This window comes from Gouania willdenowi, chromosome 4 (assembly GCF_900634775.1).
Source record: "Gouania willdenowi chromosome 4, fGouWil2.1, whole genome shotgun sequence".
Classification (NCBI taxonomy): Eukaryota; Metazoa; Chordata; class Actinopteri; order Blenniiformes; family Gobiesocidae; genus Gouania; species Gouania willdenowi.
This window is the reverse complement of record NC_041047.1, coordinates 19923905-19950406: the sequence shown is the minus strand read 5'-3', so window position 1 is coordinate 19950406 and position 26502 is coordinate 19923905. Positions and strand designations below refer to the sequence as shown.

General features: G+C 40.3%; 1 protein-coding gene across 1 annotated transcript in view; it reads right to left on the bottom strand.

Moving 5' to 3' along the window:
- The window catches only part of agbl4 (AGBL carboxypeptidase 4), a 336625-nt gene that overhangs the window by 139128 nt on the left and 170995 nt on the right, over window positions 1–26502 (bottom strand). Inside the window, exon 5 of the mRNA XM_028443884.1 lies at window positions 25446–25662. Within this exon, the coding sequence (XP_028299685.1) occupies window positions 25446–25662 (217 nt within the window). The remainder of the gene's footprint in view (window positions 1–25445; window positions 25663–26502) is intronic.

Here is a 26502-nt window from a genome sequence, read left to right as displayed (position 1 = left end):
TATTTCATTGATTGTGATTAACAGTCAATGATCATGGATTCAAATCAAGGAATGACATGAAAAACTAATTTGATTTACCAAATTCCTATACATTTGAAATAAAAATCAATTTAGACGGTGAACATGAAAGCTATTTACAATTTCCAGAAGGTGTTCATGAAAGAGTGCACTAAGAAAAACAAATGAACCTGTGAGAGATTGAACTGTTGGTAACAAATGAATTTTCTGTTGCCAGAAAATACATCTATCTTGTTCATGCAATTTTACAGCTCTGTTTGGTAATCATAAAAAGGATAAGTTTGGGAAAGATATGGGAGCTGTTCTTTTGAGAGCGCTGATTACAGCGCGGGCACCATCTGCCTAGAGCACACAGCTGCCTGCCTCATCAGAATACCTAATACTGCATTGGAGGGGCTCTAAGTATCTAACAAACCCAAGTAGATAGATAACAAAGAGCCTATTAAACATTGGACAAAGTGGCCTGTGAAGCCAAGGGTGGGGGGGGTACGTTGGGTGTGTGGAGGGTGTTAGTCTTTTACCTCCACACTCTCTAAGATGAGATAGCTCCGAGTTCTAATTAAAAATCTCATTCCCATCTAAGGTGGTAATTTTGATCTGAGGAAGAGAAGAAAGTTTGATGTCAAGCAAACAGCCCCCCCCCCCCCCCACCCCCCCCCATACAATTTTCTCATTCTTGATCAAAACCAATGTTATCTGCCCTACCTGGTAATTCTTCCTTGCCCTTGCTCACACTCAAAGTCATGTTGTAGCTGTTTACCTCATCAATAAAACAAAGCAAGCAGGAAGACAGCAAGAAAGAAAGAAAGAAAGAAAGAAAGAAAGAAAGAAAGAAAGCAAGAAAGCAAGAAAGATCTATAAAAAAATATTATCCTTTTACAGCTGATGTTGAGATATGGAATCTTGGAAAAACCAACTCCATTGAATGAGTTAAATGTAATATTTTAAAGGGTCACGAGTGCACTTTAATAAGCTTCATGAGCAATATTGAAATTAAACTCCGGTGAGTTACATATCAATTATCACACTTGAGAATATTAGACTGGAAATCTGGCAACACAAGTCAGACTATTGATTGAAATAAAAGCTTAAAAGATATTGTTTCCCGATACCAAATATGAATCACATTCACCGTTCAATCAAAGGATCACTGAGGTAGAACTACGTTTCTTTTTTTTAATAAATTACTATTTTAATAGACAAATAAAAGCCTCTGGAAAGAATAAATGCCAAAGCATGCCCGATGCAGTCCGAGTTGTCTTACTTCATATAATCGCTTCCATCCCTACAACTTTCTAAATATCTGCAGGTTTTGTTTGTGTCTCTTCCCTGTCAGGATCTGGCCTTGACCTGGTCTGATGTGACTCATTTTACTATCATGTTTGATTTAATGTAACTTTAGTGGGGCTGTTCAGAGGAGAGATGCATATATTCACTGTGATGTCTATTTCCACAGTGCACACACAAACAACAGATACTGCCTTCAGTGTATAAATCATTATCATTACTTTCATTGACAGTAGGGTTACATTTTAGATTAAATACTTTGACAGTTTGCATTTTTACACTGTCTAATAAACAAATCTGTTGATCAACCACTATCAATAAAAGTACAATCAAATATTGCAAGGACCATTTGTCAAATTATTTTTATTTTAACCTGTGATTATGGGAGAGAGATGTGGTAGAGAGAAAAACACCTGCAAATAAACACAAGATAAGGATATAATTTTACTTAATTACAATGAATTCAAACACATTTTTCTCTGGTTGAAGCTTTAAAAATCTTATTTAATTAAATGACAATCAAAGCTCATTTTGTCGTTTTTCCAATTCATTATTTATCAACCGAGGTGGCCAATAACCTAGTCTTGTAGAATCTTGTAAATGACTGATGATATTATGATATTATACTTATTGGATCCTTCTTTTTAACTCTTTATGTTCTGTTCTAATTGTGATGTTATCCAATAGTTGCATGTAAACCAAATTTAAGAGTAACACAATCTTAATATCTGGTCATTAAAGCAGTATATGAAGTATTATAAATGGGTCACCATACAGAACTAGCAAAATAGAAACAATGATTTTAAAGCAGTGGCTAATAGCAATCAATTTAAAATATAGGCAAAAAACAGTATTATTTTATCTATTTATTTATTTATATATGTATTTATTCTGAATACTGATTCTGACTGTGAACACTGTATGAGCTTTTCGAGTTTCAATCTGAATATGAAAAAAAAAGGAAAAGGTATCAATCTTAAATAGTATTTTTGTCAAATGTAATGCACTTTAGTCGTTGTTTTAATCAGGATTGAAAGTATAGTTGAAAACTTTAAATTATTCTTTAATCAAATTAACAGTTTTAAAGAGGCGACAACATTCTAAGCTGTATTAGCTGTAATTAGTTATGGTTCGATCCTTCATTTTACAGTCACTCAGGCTTCAGCCCCGTTTCTTCTTTCTGTCCTTCTTTTCCAGTTCATTACCTCTAAACAATCACATTCAGATGGAAAGCCTCTCAGACGAAACAGTGCAGAGCCAAGGTGATGAATCACAGCGCCAAGTAATCATCAAAGTTATCACCACCTTGCTTGATTTATAACTTCATGGTGCTGTTCTTCTTGTGTTACACTTCACAAAAACACACACAAGAATGAATGGACATGGGCCCTTGCATTATGAAGGTTAACTGAAATGTTCTAAAAACATCCTCATTGAGACTTTAACATCAAACAGTGAAATTCATTTGGAAGCGGAAACATCTGTAGGTTAAAATCCATGTCTTAAAACAGAGGCGTGCAGCAAAGAGGGTTAATGCCTCCATATTCACATTTGCCAGTAAAAATTGGGCGCCGAGACACTGAACTTTCTATGACACCACAGAAAAGACTGTAGAAACTGAAAGTCAAAGCAACTCCCTTTCAGCAGCCTCGGGGTGAAAAGAAACAGAGAAGTAGTTTACCTAAAGCAGTAAAAACATGTGATGATAGCGGTATTCACAGTGGTGCGAGTAAATGATATATTCTCAGGGTCAAGCATTAAAAATTCCTTGTGTTAGTCTCTCTGAGCTGAAAAGCAGGAGATTTAATTGCTATGAATACACACTAATTAACAGTATAAAGCACATGGCATTTTTTTTTTCATGCAAATATATAGCATTTACACAACAGCAAAGTATTTGGTAATTACTTGTAATTAAAGATGAAAATGAAGAGGCAATAGAGCAGCAGATGGCGATACCTCAGGGGTTAAGTTTATTCTTTCCTACCAAACAGTGTTTGCCAATATAGGCAATAGATGAGTCACCCTGGGGTGTTATGAAGACTTTGTCAAGGAGTTAACGTCTTTGCTAGGATCAAACACTCAAATGAGCCATGATGATGGGTCTGCTGATACGTGCAGCTGTCTGCAAGCTACAGCCAGCTTCTCACATCAGCCCACAGGCCACACTGTTTGAACCTAACTTCAGAGGACTGTGACATCTTTATATAGACTTCATAGTGGGCCATATGCATTGGGTTAATTAGTTTTAAATAATTGATTAACTATTAGGGGTGTAACGATTTGTTTTTGGAACAATTCAAATCACAATGCGTTGTTGCCGATTTAAGGACGATATTGGTTAATTTAGAGCAATTTGATTGGAAACGATTCATTGACTTGGAATCGATTGAGTCACTTTTTAGCCTAAATAATTCAACCAATGTGACCTTAATAAATGCCTGGATACCAGACAGTGCAGGTGGGGTTTCATAGATTCCTGACGTAAGTAAACAACATTTAATGGCAAATGTATTCACATATTATTTGAATAAAATCATCATACTGCTCACACTGCTTCACACCATTTACACTGATGTCCACCCCTTTATATCATTACGTGTGACCAGTACAAGATGAAACTTTTTAACATGATGATGAGCCTGAGTCTTCTGCAGAGCTAATGCTAACGAGCTAATGCTACATTCACTGCTGCTGCTGCAGCAGTGAATGCTGCCAGAAGGTCCTGGACAGTCGACACAGTGAGCCACTCCTTTAGAATATCTCCATCTGTGCAAAAGCCATTGTTTCCACACACACCAATTTCTCACTCGCCGGCTTCCCTATTTTGTTTGTTGCCTGCTGGCGCGCGCCACATGACGTCACAGACAGCCAACAGAGTCGGTTGTAATGTCTTTGATGTTAAAAAGAACAACTTAAATCCAATGTGTTATTTTCTTGTATTGATACAATCAATTGATTACCTCCAAAAATGATTTTAGATTGATTAATATCAACCGGATGAACAACTTGCCAAGCACAGATCGATGTAGTTGGATGAAAGGAACATAAATCAAATCATCGATCTAATGGATGAATTGTTACACCCTTACTAAATACAATGCATTCACAATAGACTGGCACCCGGTCTACGGTATATCCCCATCTAGGGCCCGGTGACAGTTGAGATAGGCACCAAACGACCCCTGCAGCCCTTGAAAAGGAGCAAGCAGGTCAGGAAATGGCTGGATGATGCATTCATTGTATGGTTGCAGAAAGCTCTAAAATATCACAACAGGCCAAAAGGCATGAGAGGCCAATAAGAATCCCACACCCAAACAAAACTACTGTATACTCTCAGAGAAAATTAAGAGGCACATGTCCTATTCCTGTATTTTCAGACCTTGTTTGGACAATTAGACATGAGTACAGATGGTGCAAAGAACTACGTGAAAAAACGCAGCCAAAAACAAAAGCTTTTTAACTTGAGCATCAACAGTCTCGTCAGCCAGCCAGCCAAGCAGTCAGTGTCAGAGATGAGACAAGGCCATAATCCAATTCTGGTTTTTACACGGCGTCATACCTTTACCTTTGACAGCATGATTGATGTGTATGTAAATGTGTTTTGAGGAGGGCTGTGAGCAGCTAGTTAGAGCTGATATTTAGGTCTGCCCTGTCAAAGACGAATGAAGGGAAGAAAGGAAGGAAGAAAGAGAGGGAATCCAAAATAAAGACAAGTATTGATCCATAAACGGAGGAAGATGGACACTGGAGCGGCCAAAGACAAGGCGTTGCATTTCTCTTTGAGCGTCAGTCTGAATTCATCGGAGGACTACTTGACAGCTCCACAATGGTGTACTATAGGGAGTCTTTATCAAACACACACACAGCAGACAAAGGTTACTGTCTTTTCAAGTGGCCCCTCTGTCGTCCCCTGCTCATCCTGCGCCTTCCTTTTCATTTACCATTCTGTAAGTCAATTGAGAAATTGTGCTGAACCGTGGGGTCAGTTCACTGAAAAGATGGAAGACTACATTGTGTGTGTGTGTGTGTGTGCACGTGCGTGTGTGTGTTCCTCTGCTTGTGTTCACTTGCCAGGCTCTCACACATAAAGAACCTGCGAGGCTGCCATATGGATACTATAGTTTACAACTTCAGAGGAACAATGGGTGACAAAAACTTCAAATTCGCACATCAGTTTCCACAGCAACCAAAAGAGGAAGGGCAACATAGGTGGAGTTGGGTGTTGGGGGGGAAACCATCTTGTTTCCATCAGTCAATGATGGTGTGCATCACTCATGCACATATCCACTGCTATTTGAAGCCATCTGTCACTGGAGTCAAGTCATTGGAAACTTAGCATGCAACCACGTGTTTGTGATACTGGTGGGGGTTATCCGTCTGGATATTGTCTATCGTTTATCATGAGTAGAGGGTAAATGCATTCATTTTGTGGCCTTGATGATCGACAACTGTGCAGAAGACAAATTCAAACATCTCAACGAACCCAATAGATTACTTTAGGTCTGTGAAACGTGTGAGTAATGGTGCTCATAACTTTTTGAAGCCACAGCGTATAAATGGCTGAGACTAATTCAATTAGATGAATCTTACTAGAAGTGAATTCATTAGGTGAAGCCGAGCAACATGAAATCTAATTTGATAAAATAACTAATGAAAAAGAAAGAGTGACCAAAATGAGATTGTATAATATCGATCGCAACAATGCGTTAACATAAATTTATATTAGGATATAACAAAACGGCTCTTTGGAAAAGACTCCAGTGAATATATTATATTATTCACTAAAATATGAAGTTTTACAATAATCTCTTAAATAATAAAACATCTGATGTTATTTGTCAGATGTGCTCTTTGCCTCCCATGGCTCTTCCTGAAATGTTCTCCAGCTACAATAGATCATTGATAAAAATTTAAAAAAAAAGCAGACAAAATATGCAAGTGTTTTAAATTGCACACCCAATTCCAATAATCACTGACAAATGAAGGGAATCAGTGATCACATCATTATAATCATACCTGAGAGTGGGCGGAATGTAATAAGGCTAAAGTGGATATTTGTCCTCAAAGTTAATGAGTTAGAAGCAGGGAAAATGTAGCCTAAAGAGCTGTGCAGGTGTGATAAAGACCAAGGGCTGCTCATTATAGGCACAATGAGCAATGCTGCTTCACACCCAGAGGGTTGTGAATTCACGCTCTGTCGATAATGTACAGGTATTTCTGCACCAACTTTCAAGGTACACAGATTTTTTGTTGGCCCTCACTTCAAACTAGTGGTAATTGTGTCAGCTAAATTTTGTCATCATAAACAACTGTTTTGTTCTCTGTGAAAAAGAAACTATAGAAACTAGAAAACAACAAAGGCAAGGTGACGAAAACTAGAACATGAATGATATTTTAATCAAAAAAGGAAAATCCTGAAATAATGCTTTTAATGAATACAACTGTATGTTTGTATGATACGGATTAAAAAGGAAAGGCTGGAGTGCCCTACAACCCTTAACAGGGTAAGAATGTACACAGGATGAAGGAGCAACATTGTGACACAAGATTAGGTCTGAATTTTTCTGAGTGCAACTCCTTATCATTTTAGCCCAACTTATCCAAAGGGACATGAGACAAGTTCATGTCGTAAAAAAAAAAAAATCTATTCTATCCCAAACTTTGGCTGGTGACTATAATGCTATCTTACAAAATTATGAATAAAATACATCAAAAGGAGATGGAGCTAATGTACCTCTTTCCTTACTACGAATATAAACCATCGCATGGTAACGAAGAACTGGTTTGATTGGAAAAGGAAAGCAATTTATTTCCCCCAGTGATCAGACCTCATTAAAAAAATGCAGAACCATGGAAAAAGTAATGCCAGTGGTGTCATAACATCCATCCATTTTACGACCTGCTTGCTCCTTTCTTCAGAGTCGCGGAGGTCTGCTGGTGCCTACTTTCAGCTTTCTTCAGGCGTTAGGCAGGGGTGCGCCCTGGACAGGGCGACAACTAGTCACACTCCCATTCACTCCTATGGGTAATCTAGAGATTTCCATCCACCTAATAGTCAGGTTTTTAGATTGTGGGAGGAAGCCAGAGTACCTGGGGAGAGCATGTAAACTCCAACCAGAAAGGACCAAAGTGTCCACCCCAGAGGTTGAACCCAGGACCTTCTTGCTGTGAGACGGACGTGCTAACCACTATTCCACCGTGCACCCCAGTGCCATAACAGTGATTGCCAGAGAAGAAATTGACGATACATCTCTCCTCTGTGCCCCATTGTGCCCTATGGACCTTACCCCCTGCTCTGTGGTGACTCGGAAAAAAACAGGACAGCAATCCCTTTCAATTTGGCCAGTGAGCCCCAGTCCTGTTAAGGGCAATCGACTGGCTGAACAAAAGCACTATATCATAATATGCAGCTGCAGACAAGGCCAGCAGAGAAGAGAGGGGAGACGCACTACCTAAGGGGAAAGAAAGAGACTCTGGCATCCATCTCCCTCACACTTAGAATGATGCTCAACAAGGAATGGGACACACATATACACAGTAAGGCCAGACAGCAGCAGAGAGCAAATGCACCAGAAAGAGAGATATAATATAAAACTAGAGGAAACTTCATATTTTTCCTTTTCACTTCAGGTTGAGGACAAATGCAAGAAGAGAGGGTCGGTAAAGTGAAGTAACGGATTTTAAAAAAAGATGTAAAAAATATTATTTTATCAAACAGTGGTGGAGTGTTTGTTTGAGTTGGATTAATGTCTCTGTTGATGTCCAGCTGTTTGTTATCAAGGGTCTCCAGGCCCCCTGGGTGTGCCAAGCTGCCGGCCCATAACAGAGTGGCCGCGCCTGAGGGAGAGTGAGGTGTCAGAATGCTTGCCTGGGGATTGGTGAGAGGCCAAAAAAGTCGTGAAGAGTTCAGTTTGGGATTTCCACATGGAAGAAATGAGACTTCCATCCAAATGCTATACTTAAAGGAGCATAGGGCAGGATCAAGAAATAAGACTCCATAGCAGTGACGTGCCGTGACCACTAGGGTTGGGTAGGCACGTTGTAAATGGAGACCACCAATGACAATTTCATATGTTTCTGCTGTCAGGTGTTAATTCAATTCAAATCAATTTTATTTGTATAAAGCAATTTAGAACAAAGTCATCTCAATGCGCTTATCAAAATATAAAATTCATAATAAGAAAGAAAAAACCCAATAAGATCCACATGAACAAGTATTTAGCCATCTAACAAAATCAACATCATAAACACCATTAAAGAAATACTCCATACTCTCCCAACAAGATATATCTCATGACACGGCAGCGCATCCATTGTTTTTGTTGGAAACACAGAAACATGGAGAAAATGACAACAACAAAAACTTAGAACAGCCTCAGTGAGGAGCATCCACAAAGCCAATCCTTCCTTTTGTACCATTCACTGTGAAAAGTACGAAAGATTTTCTGGCCTTACCTTTGCTGAAGGTCTGGTAGCTCAGGTGTTGGTCTCCCATCTTTTAAAAGCTGTCGTTTTTCAACAAAAGAAAGTTTCTTTATCGTCTTTAGCGCTGTCATCCTGCCTGTAGCGTTATCCCGCCCACTATCAGAACGTAGCAGCTGTAGCAGCCACGCTGTATCATTTCACTAATGCACTGTGAACTTACGTATAGCATTTAGCATCGCACGGTTACGTCCAAAGGCAGCGTAGAGAGCTGCCTTTTTACGTAAATGGTTTTCACGCAATGGGGCCAGAGGCAGAGCAGCAATGTGGTTTTGGAAGAGGGTGTGGCCTCTTCCTGCCTTACAGCGGAGTGAGCCTGTGCAGCCGTACCGTGAAATAGCGCTGTTTAGTCATTTGGTCTATGAAACGCACAAAATGCTGACACTTTCAAACTTAAGTAACTGTAAGCTATTGGAAAATAAATAATTTATAATTATAATATAATTAAAACAAATAATCAAAATATCAATTCACCCTTGGATAGGCACTGTCTACCATGCCTACCGTGACTGCACGTCACTGCCAACGGGTCAGGTCAGGTTTGGATAGATATAGAACTGGTGGTCGAGTTCGGTCACATAGTGTCCTTGCGCGCAGTGTTCTTTCCATTCCTGCCAGCAGCAGCTGTAGCAGTGAGTGCAGCTTCAGCGTAGTAGGACCATGGAGCAGAAGAGGACAGCCTTGAAGCGTCCACTGATGATACAATCCATTTTCTGAACAAGAACATGGATTATCCTTAGCTTTGATGCATGAATTATGTAAATAGATACACTGTTTGACGTTCGCTTGTTGCCCCGTGGGCTGATCAGATGTTGACATTAACTGTTGTTTGATAAAAGCTGGCTTGCCACTGAAACAAATGTAAACATGTCATTGGTATGAGGAAAAAAAATAGGTTTTAACTGTTGGGTTCGGGTCGGGCTTGGAAATAAATATCTGATTCCCTGTCGGGTTTGGGTCGGACGAAAAAATGCGGCCCGATCTGCACTCCAACTGTAACGCGGTTACTCGTCGTCCATATAACTGTTCACTGCAAGAGCTCCGCATGCATCCATGGAACCAAACCGTAGATTGGTCCACTGCATTTATCTTCTTTCAGTCTCCAAGCTATCTTCTTATTTATTTCTGGCAGAGTGGACGCCTCTCTAAGCCACTGAGAACGTGCATTCACCGTCTTTTGAACCGTCATGTCTGCAGGACTATACGGGAAATTTGTGCCCGGATTTGCTTTATAAAATGTATCACAAATCCTGCTCGATGGTCCTTTAAATGCTAACTTGTCAGTACGTACATGAAGGAACTGAAGGTATTCCTTCAAGGGCCAGAGCTGAGACTCAGGTTAATAATTTATGCCCAGATTCACAAAGATTTTCATTTGCAATAGTTGAGCAACAAGCTTTTTGTTTAACAATAAACCAAGTGCACGTGTTTTGGTAGCCCATCATTACTAAACATACAGTTCCACAAATAATTAACACTGCAACTAAAAACTCAATAAACACAGGCACAAGAAGAGCACACAATGACGAGTGAATCTGAAAAAAAAATGTTCAAGAAAAGAATTTGAATATTTGTTAAGATCTTCTAGAATTTCTAAACACATCAAGCCTACGGATGAAATTAAAACCTGACAATCACAGTGCTGGCCTTCCATAAAACAGCATAACTATCCTTAGTTAAACAATCTATGCAACATGTTTCATCCTCACCATGAACAATCCAAACTAAACTAAAAGGGCGACCGTGGCTCAGGTGGTAGAGGGTCGTCTTCTGATCGAGAGGTTGGGGGTTCGATCCCAGTACCTGACTATGTGTCGAAGTGTCCTTGGGCAAGACACTGAACCCTAAGTTGCTCCCAGTGGTCGACTAGCGCCTTGCATGGCAGTCCTGTCCCACTGGTGTGTGAATGTGAGAGTGAATGGGTGAATGAGCTGATATGTAAAGTGCTTTGAGACTGCTTCAGTGTGGTGATAAAGCGCTATATAAAATCAAGTCCATTTACCATTTACCATAAACAAAATGTGTTTATTATTAATTTCCACAATCCAAACAGGAACTGGATTATTTTACATTAGCAAACACTTTAAAAGCTGTGAAAAGTTTATAATAAAGTTTTCTGCTGCAATTTCTACCACCTGCTGCTGTTTAATTATCAGTTGAGAGAAATTCCACATCATACCTGCCACCTTATACTCTGCCTACGCTTCATTTTCAGCACTTTTACAGATGCCCTTGCCCTTCCTGCCAACAACACTCTGGGAAAGAAAGTGGCTGTGATGCATAGCCTTTCTCTCCATTTTGGCAAACATCAATACCAGACAATAGAGACTGAGCAGAGTCATGCACCACAACTCACTTTCTGCTGACAACTGTTTTCTTTTATCTACAGTTGCAGTTTATGCCTCGCCGCGACAGATTTTGACCCCTTCTTTATGCGTAAGTATTTTGTGTTTTATATGATTTGGACTACAATAGCAGACTGCTTAAAAGTGTACTTTATGTTCTGAACCAAGAGGCTAAACTACCCCACAGTTAATTTGAGATGCATTGTGACTGTACTTTTAGCAGTTAAATTGCTTGATGACATTTAAAAATAGCCATCACAATCCTCCGCTCTGACTGAGCATATCTCCTCTGTATCTCACGAGTTTAATCTTATCTGTAAAGGCCACAATCATAAACTGCCAGATAAGAAAAGTGAAATGCAAGGGTCTGCTTAACAATCTGTGGTTTAAAATAAGGATGGTATGAAAGAGGCAGAGATGAAGTCTTGAACTTTTAGGATTTAAAAAAAAATAAATCATTTATTTCTCTGGAGCTTTGAGAGACTATATAATGTATATAATTATCTATATGCTATAATTGTATGTATTTCTTTAAAGTCAGCAAGCGTTATCATTGATGTGCTCCGAGCTAAAAAAGAATGAAGTTAACAGTTCAGCCTGCTTTCATAACTCCTGATAATTTATTTTAAAAATGAGTAACATTTGTTTCCAGATGTTTCTGGGATTTGTTGATTAAGCAGTGATACAAACTTACCACATCCATTTTCCAAACTGCTTGCTTCTTTTCAGTATTAAAAATGTTGCCATTTTTCTCAGTAAATATGCTTCTAAAGGTGCTATTGACATAACATTTTCACCAGATCTTGGTAACAGCCAGTGTTGGGAACGTTAGTAATTAGTTATAGTTACTCACTACTTGTTCCAAAAAGTAACTGCATTAGTAACTGAATTACTTTATAATAAAAGTAACTCATTACCAAGGAAAGTAACCATAAAAAAAAAAAAAAGTTGCTATATGTCAAAGAATTCACATTTTTTAGATGCGTGTGTCGTGAGGTGCTTCATTAAATTTGAGTTGCTTACAACAGATGTGGACAAAGTCTTCACTCCTGGATATAATGAACACTTCACATACACGTTCTTGCCTTTGACCACAATTAATATAAAGTAGTGTTTGTATCGCCACCTTAAAAATGACAACTTTTCATCAGACTGCTCAACGCTCGCCATCTCTGCTGCTTCATCCAATCTGCTCTGTGTGTGTGTGTGTCACGTGTGCTGCCATGTCACCTTAGCCAATCATAATCGCTCACCTTGTTTTTAACCGCCTCCTCTTGCTGGCACATGTGTAAAAACACAGACTCTGATTGGCTACCATGAAACATGACGCCGCCTAAGCCAATTATAATCGCTCACCTTGTTTTTAACCCACCTCCTCACTACAGCTGAGTCAGAAGATGCTTTCGGATAACTTTTTATTCAATCAATGCATGTAACGCACCGCATTTAACGTTCAGTAACGATAACGGCGTTGTAACGACGTAAAAAGTAATTAGTTAAATTACCCGTTACTGAAAAACAAACGTCGTTATTTTAAACGCCGTTATTCCAAACACTGGTAACAGCCCACATAATTCACATATGCAAAGAAATCAAATCATAAATCTCCATAAATTATGTCACCGGTATGTAGAACTAGCAAAATATTGACACAGGAATGGTTAGTTATGTCCTCCATCATTGATGTAGAATAGTTTTAAAAAGGATCATTTATGGCCAGATGTGGGGTAACATAAGAACACAAACAACACATACACACACAAGCTATTAAACATATGCACATGCCTGAAGTGAATAGGCAAAACTTTACTTTTTTTACAACTTTTGACAAGTTCCCCTCTACATCCTGGAGTAGAGTTCAGATATGCCTGAAGTGAGTGTTGGGGAGCAGTCATGTAGAGAGACAATGCATTTACTGGAGTTATTAACAGGCTCCTGCTTCCCCTCCTCTCAGCTCAGTTATTCAGAGCATAGCGTTCTACGTCTGTCACAAACACACCAACAGACAGATGCACACAGCACACAGACACACAAACCTTCTATGAGCTGTGCTGTAATATGTTTTTTGTCCATTTACAACAAATTAAGTTTCCTTCAAAGTAAATTTCAAGCTTGGCTGGCTTTGGAGGGCGAGCAACTCTCTTTTCATTAATTTTCATTCTCTTCCCCTGAACATATGATCTACTGTACCGCTCATTCGACTTTACTTTCCTGCTCCTGTCTTTTAGTCTTTCTTGATTTTGCCCCTTTTATGCATTATTTTTCATGCTTGCTGTTGGATTTAGGCCAAGCTATGGAAAGCAATCACATTGTCAGAAAGGTGCATTCTGATTTATTAAAAGCCTTGAAAGTTATCGGTCTTGTTCTTCTTTGTGTCCCCCTAGGGAGCTGAAGCATGACACCCAAATGAGACGAAGTGAGTGCCTGCTGCTCAGTGCTCCATCCTGGGAGTCTAGGAAGCAGGGAAAGTAATTATCCATTGCACGAAGAGGACAGATAGAAGTCTATAATGCAGTTACGTTAAAGGGAATAAATTTGTCTTTGAAGCTTGAGAAGGGAACGAGACAAAAAGACAAGCAGATTAAAAAAACTATGCAAATAAACCAGGAGCAGTATTTTTCTTTCCAAATTTCAAAAACCAGGATAGGGGCAATCTATCAGCCTCCAAACTCTTTCGCAGCAAAGCCTCACAGACTTTTAGCCACTGCGAGGCATTTTTATTAATATAAGAACTAATAATTCAAATACAGAGGGAAAATGAGAATCAAGGATAATATAAACGAGAGAGCTTAGCCATTAAAGTGTGAATATATTTCAATTTTCAAAATAAATATTATCTCTGTCTGAGTAAGCCAGAATCTGTGTGCTTTGGTGCCAGATCAACAAAGAGTCAGCGCTACTTGAACGTCACACACAAAACTCACAAAGTTTCACCTGTGATACGGTAATTCTATTTATCACCCATATTTCCACCCACAAACACATAACTGAGAGGCTCTGTGGAAAACATGAAGAGTATAACATACCACACACCTTTACGCACGTGTAAGGCTCCATTAGGTGTGCCTAATGCATTTCCCATTGCTTCCCAAAGTTCAACCTTTTTAATCATTACTCCATTCTTTAACACTCGAGAGATTGAGGAGATGAAAGGGTGGGAAATCTTGTATCCTGGGGTAACTATTGGTAAAAGATAAGAGTCAATGCAGGAGTATAAGAAAAGGACATACATCATAAACCTGCTTATCGTCTGCTCCCTCTTAGCGTAGCGTCCTTGGTAAATGGTTTTTGGCCAAAGGACAGTCGTCGTTCATGCTCTTTTCAACTTCTTGTGATAACCTCTAGATTAGGCAATGTTGATGAGAGAGATCTGATAAAATTATGAAGAAACCCACTAATGAAGGGAAACAGAATGAATACCTAAAACAAGAACTGTTTCCAAGCAACCATAGAAAATACAATGGAGACCTTGCAGGCATTTTACTCTCTGTTGTGATGGTGAAGAGTGGTCTGTGGTGATTAGCATATTATTAGATGTTGAAGAGGAAAACTTTAGATCATTTGCATAACCCTGATTCTCTGAGTAATATGAGTGAGATGTCTCACTATGGGATATCAAATCTCAGAAGCCTAATCTCATCACGTCAATCATGAATGGCTGGTGAAATGTATTCCTCCGCCGCAGGTAGCCCTGCCTACTATAAGTAGAGTGGGCGGAGAATACAGTGCCATTCAAATAAGCAAACCTCTTCTCACTCATTCAGCAAGAAGGGCTGTCTGGTGAGACATCTCAGTCATTATTCAGAGAACCGGGGTTATGCAAATAATCTAAAGTTCTCTTTCGTAACAGTCATTTCAATGTCTCACTACGGGATATGGTAGCTCCCGTATTGCAGACAAGCTTAACGAGCACTACACCAGCCCACAGGCAGATGAAGCACTATCAGGACAGGAGAACCGCTCGTGCCACACACGGAGCGGAGACATCCAGTCGGTAAAACCGGACAAAAGTGAGGGGCGAGGACCGATTTGCCGCTGCACAAATATCCTGAATGGACACTCCCCTGAACAAGGCCCAGGATATGGCCATACCCCGAGGAGAATGTGCATGCAAGCTAACAGGCGGCTGCAGACCCTGACTCGTGTGACAGGCGTCACTTAGTAACAGGCGTCCCCTTATAGGGCAGAGCCATGGAGACAAAGAGCTCTTCCTGAAGCCTCCTGTCATATCCACATAAGCGCGCACAGCAAATGGGGTCGCTGCTCACCCTGTGAGGCAGAGAAGGCCGTGAGGTCAATAGAAGAACTCAAGCACAGCACCTTAGGCACAAATACCGGGTTGGGCTTCATTACCATCCTCAGATCACCCGGTAAGAACTGAGCGCACGATGAGTAAGTTTGCATGACTCATCGGCTCAAAAAAAGGAGATTTTAGTCCCTCCAGAACCACAGCCAAATTCCACAGTGTCACCAGCTACCTAGACACAGGGCGGAGTCTACGTGCTCCTTTTATAAAATGAACAATCAGGGGATGCTGTCTGACAGTTTTATCCCCAAAGCCCATGTGACACTTTCACCGTGGAAAAAGCCTTCTGTTTGTCAATCAGCTCCTGCAGGAATGACAAAATCACTCCCACAGAACACTAGAAGGGGGTGTGTCCTGTCCGGTGACACCAATCCTCAAACATCCTCCACATACAGTCGTACAAAGACCTAGTGGAGGAGGTCCTAGCACACTATATGGTGGAAATCAGAATGAGAAAGGTTTTATTTGCCAAGTACAGTTTTAAAACAGCACAGGAATTTCACTTGGTAGTTAATGCACGGAACAAAAAGCAAAACACAAAACCAGCAACAATAATAATAATAATGATGAATAAAGGATAAGGGATAAATATTGGATAGATAGATGGTAAAGTATAAAGAATAAATATACAGTGCTGCAGGTAATATTGTCTTTAAGGAGGTAGTGATTAAGGGGCGGGGGGGACTGGGGCTGTTTCATGAGGCTGGTGACAGAAAGAAGTTTTTGTGTCTGAAGGTTCTGGTCCTGATGGATCAAAAACCTCACCAGGACATGGTGGCCCGTGAGGAACGGAAGGAAATGCCTCAGTGAAAGAAACACTGCTGAGAGCTCCAAATTGTTGATGTGGGAACGCCACCCAGTGGCCTCTCACAGACCGTCCCTCGTGAACCGCGCCCCAGCCTGTTAGGCTGGCATCCGTGGTGACGACCTTCCTGGACGTGATGTTGCCCATAGGCACTCCCTGCATCAGGAAAGACGGGGCGCGCCAGTGGCGTAGAGCCACTTGTAACCATACCAGCCCAGGACCTCCACATACAGCATGTTCACCTCCATGATCGTCTGACAACAGCCACCCGGACAGCTGCTGCAACAATCGGTTTGCATAACTAAAGAATTTCAGCACAAACTGTCGGAAACCGTCTCAGGAAAGCTTATTTGCATGCTCGTCTTCCTCATCGAGGTCTCGACCTGACTGCAGTTCGTCGTTGTAACTGACTTGAGTGGACAAATGCTCACATTCGACGGCGTCTTGCCTATTGGAGAGGTTGGAATGCTCTGGATCGGCGCATACGACAGCGTGTTCCAGTTCCTGCCAATATTTGCACAGCCATTGGAGAGGAGTGGACCAACATTCCACAAGCCACAATCAACAATCTGATCAACTATATGAGAAGGAGATGTGTTGCACTGGAGGAAAATGGTGGTCACACCCGATACTGACTGGCTTTGTAACAATAAGGTTGAAAAGGTCTTGCAAAAGTTCATAGGCACACACACACATCCCAGAAGATGGAAAATGATGACAAGTTTAATGAAAAGTGTACAGTTTCAGGCTCACTCCTGTCTGATGAAGGACGTGAGCCCGAAATCTTACACTTCTCAATAAACCTGTGTTTTGGAGCTTCTGGTGTGCGGACTCACTTTTGCTACTTTTGAGCTCATAGATTGTTCCTGTCTGACACCTTGGTAATGAGACACTTTCCTATAGGCCATCAGTTGGGACTGAACCAGCTGATATGAATTTGCACTGATAAGGCGCAGGATTGCTTTCTAATTACTGGTTGATTTCAGCTGGTGTTTTTGCACCTGTGTTCAACACTTTTTCCTTTTACTTGGAGAAGAAAGGTGGGTTAAGTTCCTTTGTATTAGGTATGGTTATGTCATTATTTTATTATTTTCAAAACTGCTAAACTATTAAGATCTTCATTAACAACAATTTAATATGTTTGTAGATGATGGTCTGAAAAAAGAACGCAAGTTAGTTTTGTTGGAAAAAATATTCCAAAGTCAGATTTCCTAGAAAAAGCAGTTGTGTTTTCAAGCAGTTTTCAGTTTTTACCAAAAACCAAAAGGTTTATGCTCTCTACTCAGGTGCAATTTAATTGTGAACCCTTATATTATCCTCACAATAAAATGCTAATGACCTATCCAGGCGTTGGCCTTTGAAGCAGGCTTTTTGGTGGATGGAGGACATGGTTCATATCAATCTCAAGGTAATCTGCAGTATAATGTCAAGAAGTTAGAGCCTGCTATCAGACCCAGTTTGCATCAGTTACTGTAACCACATCTGACGTGTGAATCAATAGGATGCGGTCCTAGGAGTAGAGAGCGTAAATGATGTTAAAAAACTCCTGTCAGCTATGATGCCAATTTTATTATAGAATATATATTTACACATTGTTTTCCAAAATATAATGACATAATAATAATATAAAAAAAACATGTATCATGAAAAAGTGTGTGTTTTGAGAGATGCGTCTTTTTTGCATTAAATCTCTTCCTCTTTCAGTGAAGTAATTCCTACTCCCTGTTAAGAACAAGACAGTTTTTTGGGGGGATTTAAACTCAAATTAATGCATGCAGAAACTAAACAATACGATAGTGAACAAATGCCTAAATACTGCAAGCGCAGTAAAGGTTGTCAACCACTTTTAAACAGCAAAAACAACCCTTTCAATAATAGATTCATTTCATGTTGGTCTTTTTTAAATGTATTAAAAATGGCTAAAAACAATAAAAAAAAGTACAGTAGTTTATATTTAAAAAGTTATCATAGTACAATATAATGGTTTTAGAAAACAAGTGTTTGTGAACATGGAACTACCTTAACCTAAGCACATAACAAATGGTTACCTCAATCTCACCTCAGTTAAAATTGATAGTTTTGGGATTAAGATGGGACTGATTTGCAATACAGAGTAAATCTACAGTGAAAGCACAGTCTGCCCATTGCACTGTGAGCTCGTGTGTTTCCATCAGTTTGGTTTTGCCGGCACTTTCAGTTTGGCTGCTGACCTTCTCCTCTTTCCACGTCTGGAGTGGGTATTGATTGGATCTTGGCACACAGTGTACAAACACTGAGATAAGGAGAAGGGTGGAGTGGTGGGGTTCAGGCAGCCAGCCAGATATAGCTGCAGTGCCCACTTCACTCCCCTCCTCTTGCTCCAAGCACAGCAAAGAGAAAAGTCATGTTCTTTGAGACTCCACTGAGCGGACATCTAGACATGGTGCCTGAACACTGATAGCAAACCGGATTATGTCTAAAATTCAATCCCAATGGCCTAAGTAATGTTAAATCACTGCTACAGACAGTGACTACTACTCTTCAACACAAGTGATAGATAATAATTTTGCTTTGATGTTGTGAGATTTAAAGGAGCAGTATTATGAAAATAAAAAAACACTTTATAATGGTTTTGCTACAGTGATATACATTCCTTTAGCCTCATTCAGAGGGCCAAAGCTGAAAAAGTTCTGTTTCCTCCCTTCCTTGTTATTCCACATTTTGTAAAAAGTCAGCTCCAAACAGGCAAGTTAGATTTTTCCCCCCTCATGCGTCATAAAGCGGAAACTCCTCCTCCTGACAATCCTGGCTCCTCCTACCCTACCAGACAATGTGAGCTCCTCTCTCTCAAACTATCTCACAAGTAAAACAAACATAGCGAAGGCAGGTTGATATAACAGTTAATATCACAGTTATTTTCCCATCGGATCTATTTACATAATCCATGTATCAAAGATAAAGACAACCCATGTTATTGTGCAGTAAATGCAATGTTTCAATGGTGTATTCCTTTAAAATTGTCCTCTGCTCCATTCTCCTTGCCCCGTGAATCACAGCTCTCATCAGCTGTAGCTGCTACTGCACTAAATTCAGACCACCAGTTATAAATATCTGTCCGAACCCGACCCGTCTGGTGTCGTCAGGTCCAGTCAGGGTTCGGTCGGGTATCCATCCCCAAAATATCTAATCAGCTGTGCTCCGGTGATAAACAAACATCTGATGCACGTTCGTGCGCTGGCTTGGCTGATGGCTGCAGTTACACTAACCACCGTGGTGTCACTATGGAGTCTAATTTCTAGATCCTACCCTATGCTCCTTTAAGGGGCCCATGTTATGCTAACTCAACTTTTCTGTGCTTTAAACATCATAAAAGTGTTATTAGGGCTTCATACACATGCCCAAAGTGTTTTTTTCATTGATTCCCTCAATCTTTAGTTAGAGGGTGATTTGCTCCTTTCTTACTGCAGGGTGAGCCCAAACACCTCGCTCCAATTTCATGACGCGTCCCCACTATGATGACAAATTTGATGCAGCACTGAACTGGAGAAGCCGCCCCTCCAGGAAGCTCACTGCCGTGATTGACATGTACACAGACACGCCCACGAAGGTGAGCATGTCAGCGTCCTTAGCGCAGCGCTATGTATGTATATTCTACAGTCTGTATGAACCAGCAAACGCCCCGCCCCCACGCTCTGTCTCGTGTTTATAAAGCAGCATGAGCTCAGCTATGGAGTGGGTGGGAGGAGGGTGAGCTGTCCCGTTTATAGACACGCCCACTCATAAATTTGCATACGTAGGCCACAAATCAACTTGTTTGTGTAGAGTTGCTCAGAAAGTGACTTTTCAGAGGCTAAAACTTTGGAAAACTAAACTAAACTAAAATAAACCTCAAATATTATGTTTTTGCGGCTCTTAGAACAAATGGAGATGGGTGAAAAATAGCATGATATAGGACCTTTAAAGAGAAAGATGAGAAAGATGGATCTTCACTGCGATTCTGAGAACTGTACTTATCACTGAAATGTGGCTATGGAAACTAATTCTCAGCCTAATGGTAACTAAGGATATGCCCAGTCAGAGTTATGTGTGTGCTCCCACCTGCAGGTCTCTCTTTTACACTTTATAACATCTGCTCTAGAGGCAGAGGCTACACTGTGTCAGAGGTCAGGTGACTAATATTGTCATAGCCCTGCTCGCCCTGGCAGAAAATACAGTAGAAACGCCTCTAAATGCCCCTTCAATCAGAAAGACGCTGCATACTTTTCAGAAGATTACCAATATTTGAAGAATCCACTAAAAAAACAAAAAACGACAAGCAAGGCTTATTTTTAAGACTTGTTAGAATTAAAGCAAGTGTGTGTCTCTTTCTATGTGACTCAGTGGACAGAGATGCCTCAGGGGGAGAATAAGGATGAATCACTGAGAAACTGACAGTGTGCTTCACAAAAGGATTGTGAGTTGTCAACAGAAGGTTAAGATAAAGGGTTCAGACCACAAGAGCAGACAGACCTTCTTAAACACGACCGCGCGAGGAGAACAGTGAAAAAAAAAGCTTTTACTCCTTAGGGCAAATATGTGCTGTACGTATGTTGAAGCATGTGAATTAAATTAAAGACTAATAAATAATATGATAGTGTATTCACAAATATAGCACTTGTACAGTATATGCATATATGCATCAAGAATTCAATGTTTACTGACCCAACACATTTAAAAGCTGCTAAGCCAGGTCGGCGTGGTCATTGTGACCAAGTGAAGTTCAATCTTTGTAGAAGAATAGGAACGAAAGGTGATTTAAATACGAAAGCAATGTGGCTACACGTCCCAGACAGGCTGTGTGTAAGAACTGCTGAATTACTGAGATCGAGAACGATTTGTAGGATTTAGAGGGAATAGACTGAAGAATTTTCAGCTAGAATTTTTTTTTTTTTTTATGTTGCCAGCGGTCAGTGGAAAAAGACCAGTCTAGACTGATCATAAAGATGGTACTCAAACAACCATGTCTTACAGTTAAAGTGATTAGAACTCAATCTCTTACCACAATAAACATTAAACCTGTTATCTTCAATTAATATTCAGAATATATGGTGCTTTGTTTTTAGTTGTTCAATGTTTTATTGTTTCACTTCATTGAAAATATTTACAATACTTACCTTTTGATGGTGTTTTCTGGGTAAACCATGAAAACCAAAAAAAGCAGCTTGGTGTTCTCAATGCTAACTATTAATGCTAAATATTGCAATTGTTATGGTTGCCCGTTGTGTAGCCTCTTTCTTTCTTCATCAGGCATTCCCACTTATTTAAAAGAGATGTGGTTTCGCAGCATTATGGTATGTTCACACCAAAGGCGTTTCGGGCGTCAAAATCGTGCCTCACGCTCGTAGTTGGACGATTGTGCTCATTGAATCAGTACGCTTGTCACAAGAGTTGAAGATGCTCGTCCAAACAAGTTGGGAAGGGAGCGTGTTTAGGGGAGGGGCTTCTCTGTTGCTGGTGGTGTTCATCCAATGGATGATATTGTGGCGATCAGTCATGTTCATAATTCACCCAGTGACTGTGAAGTGGTGGGGAACATTGTGTTGAGAAGGCGGTGTTTCCGGTCGGATGTATTGTGGCGTGACTCAGTGTGTGCACTGTGATGTTAGAGGGCTATAGAGAAGTGTGGTGAATGGAGAATAAAGTTTGGAGTTCCTTGCTCAACACGCCGCCTCCGACATGCATTAATCGGCTTTACATTATTGAGAGCGTGGCTTAGCTTTATTTGCGCCTCGGCGCCGTTTCTGGATTCAGTGTTTTTTAGTGTTTTTTTTCCCTCATACGTCACAGTTGGTCGACATGCCGCAATATGCCCGAAATGTTCAACAATCCCAACTCCAGCGTCGACGTTGGAGGCGCCGGACGCACGTCAAAAGCTTGAAATCTCAAAACGCACAGCGTCTGCTGCGTGAAAAGCTTCAACACGCGCTGCACAGGAGGCGGGACGCGCAGCGGGACCTCTGACACTCCCTAAAAGCGCGTCCACCATATATTGTCTATGTAAACCTGATGCCGTTGACGCGTTTGGTGTGAACGAGCCATTAGTGGTTTAAAAAGGTTGAACCAGATCAACTGTATCAAAGGAAATAATTGACATACTGTATGTTCACACACTATTGACCTCCAAATACTGTTTAAGAACAACAAAAATTTGATTAACTAATACATCCGTCACTTAATATCAATGCAGTCCAATGTTGGCTCATTGAGTAAAGACTATAGATATATGAAGCGCCAGACCAAGCAAGGTGAAATCCGAGTGGAACGTTCAGTGAGTAATTCCAGATAAGCCTCAACAAACCTAACCATAAGTGATTATAAGCCAGCCCCTCTAGCTCTGACAGCTCACCAGCCAGTTTCCTGAACAGGTGGATTGAACTGTCATTGTAGAGTTTCATTTAGCTGGAGAAAAATCTGGCCAGACGGGAGAGCATTGAGAGGCTGATCTGAAACTTGTGTTTAAATTTATGCAACTTGACCTTTTCATTTAGCTCCCTTACATCTCTCTCCTAGTCTCTTCTCAGGTATTACCTCATTCTCATCCTATTAAAATGAAACATTTAGTCCCTATCAGAGTCAAATATACCTGCCTTAATAATTAGTGAACACTACTTAACTGTTAATCATGAATGGAGCGCGCAGGAAAGATTAAAACATGTTTTTTTAAGATCATCTACAACCGCCCACAAGAAAGAGAAGATTAAATTCCATATAGACAGACAGACATGAATGGAATTGTAAACAGCCCTGGCTTCTTCACTCTCCTTGTGAGATAACTGTTCCCATTTGAAGGTTAAAACTACTGTGGTGTCCAAATTGGTCTTTTTTTCTTCTCCTGAAGCTTCCTAAAACTCTGTCATGGAGATGACAGCAATCCGTCTTTAAACTTTGATGCGGCCAGAAAGCTTCTCTCATCGCTTCTTATCCCTTTCCCTTTGACCTGTGTGTGTGCGTGTGTGTACGTGTGTGTCTGTGCATGTGTGTGTGCTTGTGCGTCTGTGTGTGAAAATAATACCAGCAAAGAGCAAGCAGACAGAAAAAGGAGATATGAGAGGGTGGAGCGAGGCTGTCTGCCACCGGGGCTGAGGGAACATAAAGAGAAAAATACGGCCATAAAAGCTCACTATGACTATGAATACTAATATCAAACTCCTGGAGCCAAATCAGCCGTGGGCCTGTCCTCTCAGTGTTCCCCTCTGCCTGGCTCAGAGAAATGATGGGGCTTAAAATAAAGACGGAATGTGTGCTGCAAAGGCTTTAGACTAGAGCTTAGTAATACAAAAAGCAGTGCAGGTGAAGATAAATGATTATTTAGTAGAGATAACATTCATGTCACCATAATCGTTTTTTTTTTTGCGCGTGTGTCAGCGTAATTTTGAAAGATTTTCTTCATCTGAATACACTTTAAATTGGTTCGTAAATGTATTTAATTTAAATACTGTCCAAAACGCTGTTAGTTCAAATCATTAGTGGTTTCTTATGGGTTTGATGTGTCTAGGTAAGTTTGGACTGTCTAATCTGATTTCTTCATACAGTCCAATGTATATTGGGATAAGAGAGTAGTGCACTTACTGGTTTTGGTTCTAACGTACCATGACCATAATATGGATCTCAAAGTTAAATATATGGATGGACAATCAATAAATAAAAACCTGTGAAATAAATAAATTAGTAAATTACATGCATATGATTAATGCATACATGATCATTTTGGTAGAGCCTGTGTGAGACTGGTTTACACTTCATACCATACATTTAAGGTATTTAAGAACAATATTACAAATTGCAGCCAGTGAAAATGGCTTTATTAGCATAGAACACATTAGAAAGCAGGTTTGTGGCAATAAAAAAAAAAAATATTCAGGCGGGTACACACACATTATGGGGGGCGAATCCATTCTAAATTCATGCGCACCAGTCCAATGAATGCGTACCCTGCGTCTGCACCTCTGATCTAAATTTACCATGACTTAGAATTGGTACATGGGTACAATGCACAAGTCACGCCCGCATGTGGCGTGAGTGAAGCTATTGCGATCATGTGACCTTCACTATCGATCACCGTCTACGTGACGTGTAAACATTCAGAAAAAAAATATTAGGCATGCAGGTGTGTAGGTATGTAAGTGTGTGTGTGAGTGTTAAATGTATAACGGACCACCATTTGGTCCGGTTACAGTCTGTGTCACGACACCCGTCTATAGAGTGGTAGTGACCGCAGTGTTACGCTCTGAGTCAGATCGTTGCTGTGATTGGACAGGATACAACACTCAAGCCTGCACTCGTAAGTGCCAACTATTGTTTTTCTAAGTGTTTACATGTCACGTAGACGGTGATCAATAATGAAGCACGCCTGATTACTGCAGCTTCAGTCACGCCACACCTGCCACTACACCTAACAACTTAAATTAGGAAAGTTTAGTGAAAGTTTGGCAGGCATGTACACGTGTGATGGACTGCTGCGCATTACTTGAGAAGTGATCCACCCCACACCCACACACGCACGCACGCACACACGTTTCCCTCCTGGCTGGCTCTAAATAAAGCAAAAGGTGGGAAACCTGAGGTCCTGTCTGTATGAAATGTTTTGCAAGAGAATCATCTCCACACTACATCATCTCAGCATCCCCTTGAAATGTCTCCTTTTTAGGTAAACTGATGCCTTTTCAACATACTATCAGCCCTCAATTTTCACGGTTTCTACATTTAAGAATCATTTCTACATTTCACGCTCTGGTTCAATGGCGTCGCCCCTTTTACTGCGAGCTTTCCCTGACAAATGTTGGGAGGACAGAAGAAAAAGTGGTAATCTCTCAAGCATTTCTAATGAGTTTTTCTCCTACAATTATTTGATAAGAGCAGAAAAGACTGCAGGCGGTGTGTATGATACACTTGCTGGTACTGCTGAGGTGAGAGCTCTGCTGATTGGACACAAATCCATTTACACATTGAACACACACTTTCATACACATAGAAACACACAAGCACACACGTCGCCAGAGGCCTACAGTTCGTCATCCCACAGTGGAACAATAGTAGAAATAACACAAGAGGTTGGAGTTATGACCAGCAGGCACTTCTCAGTTACCAATCCAGGTTTCCCTAATTTGAAGACATACACTCACACAAATATTCATTCAACATCTGTCTTCTCACACGTTCTGAAATCTAGCCTGAAACGTACCACGCTGAGTCCCAGCTGCTCCCTCTGTAGGTAGGGCAGGTTCCTGCGCTCCAAGCTTGCCAGGTAATGTTGTAGTCTGGAGTAGGTGTATGGGTAGCAGTAGGCAAAGTGGTATGTGTCGTCCTCTCGATCAAAGCAGAAGGCAAACGACATGACATAGTTGCGTCGGTGGTCAGGGCAGCGGTAGTAGTACACGTTTTTGGCGGGAAGCCTCTGCCTGCAACAGTCACAAAAGAACACAATTGGAAATGTATAATAAATGATTTAGTTATGCTTTAGTTTATTCCAAGCCTTCAACACAAAGTACAAAGTCAATGTTTTAAGACAACGTAAGACATTAACAGCCGAAAAGGAACGTTTGCAAGGATTTGGGTAGGTTCTATAAGATATGAAATATAAGAGAGAAAACTAACAAAAAATCTAAAAAGATGTATAAAAAAATTAATTTCTATAGACGTTGTATGAGCTTTGATTACAAAAGCTTACAATTCATGAAATGTTCAGCTTTGGTTTTTGGTGCTTTTTTTTTTTTTTTACTTTCCAAAAGAAGAAAGAAAGGGAATGAATTTCTTTAAAAAAAAAAAAAAAAAATGTTATTTGGAATTATTAGTTGCAACCTCTAATTTATTTTCATTTATTAACTGTTAGGGAGGGGGCTTGTATTTTCAATCTAACCTGGGTCAAAAATGTGGGATGTTGAGCAAGTCCCTTAACCCTACCTGCTTGTGTTTACATCACTTGGGATAAAAGCGTCTGCTTGATGAAATTGTAGATTTGTAGAAAACATGTGAAGGACAGATCATACATCAATATGCAAAACAATGCAATACAATCACAAAGACTCATAATAAAGGAACACTCCATTTTCTTAAGACACTGCATCTAGGTTTGATTCAATTCAACTTTGTTTAGAATCATCCAGCATACTTTACCAACTGTACTTAACAATGTCATATTGAACTTTAATAAATTAATAAATAAAATACTTCCTTTCCTTTCCTATTCTCACATTATATGCAAAATCTATACACAATGGTTTATAACACGCTGAAACAAA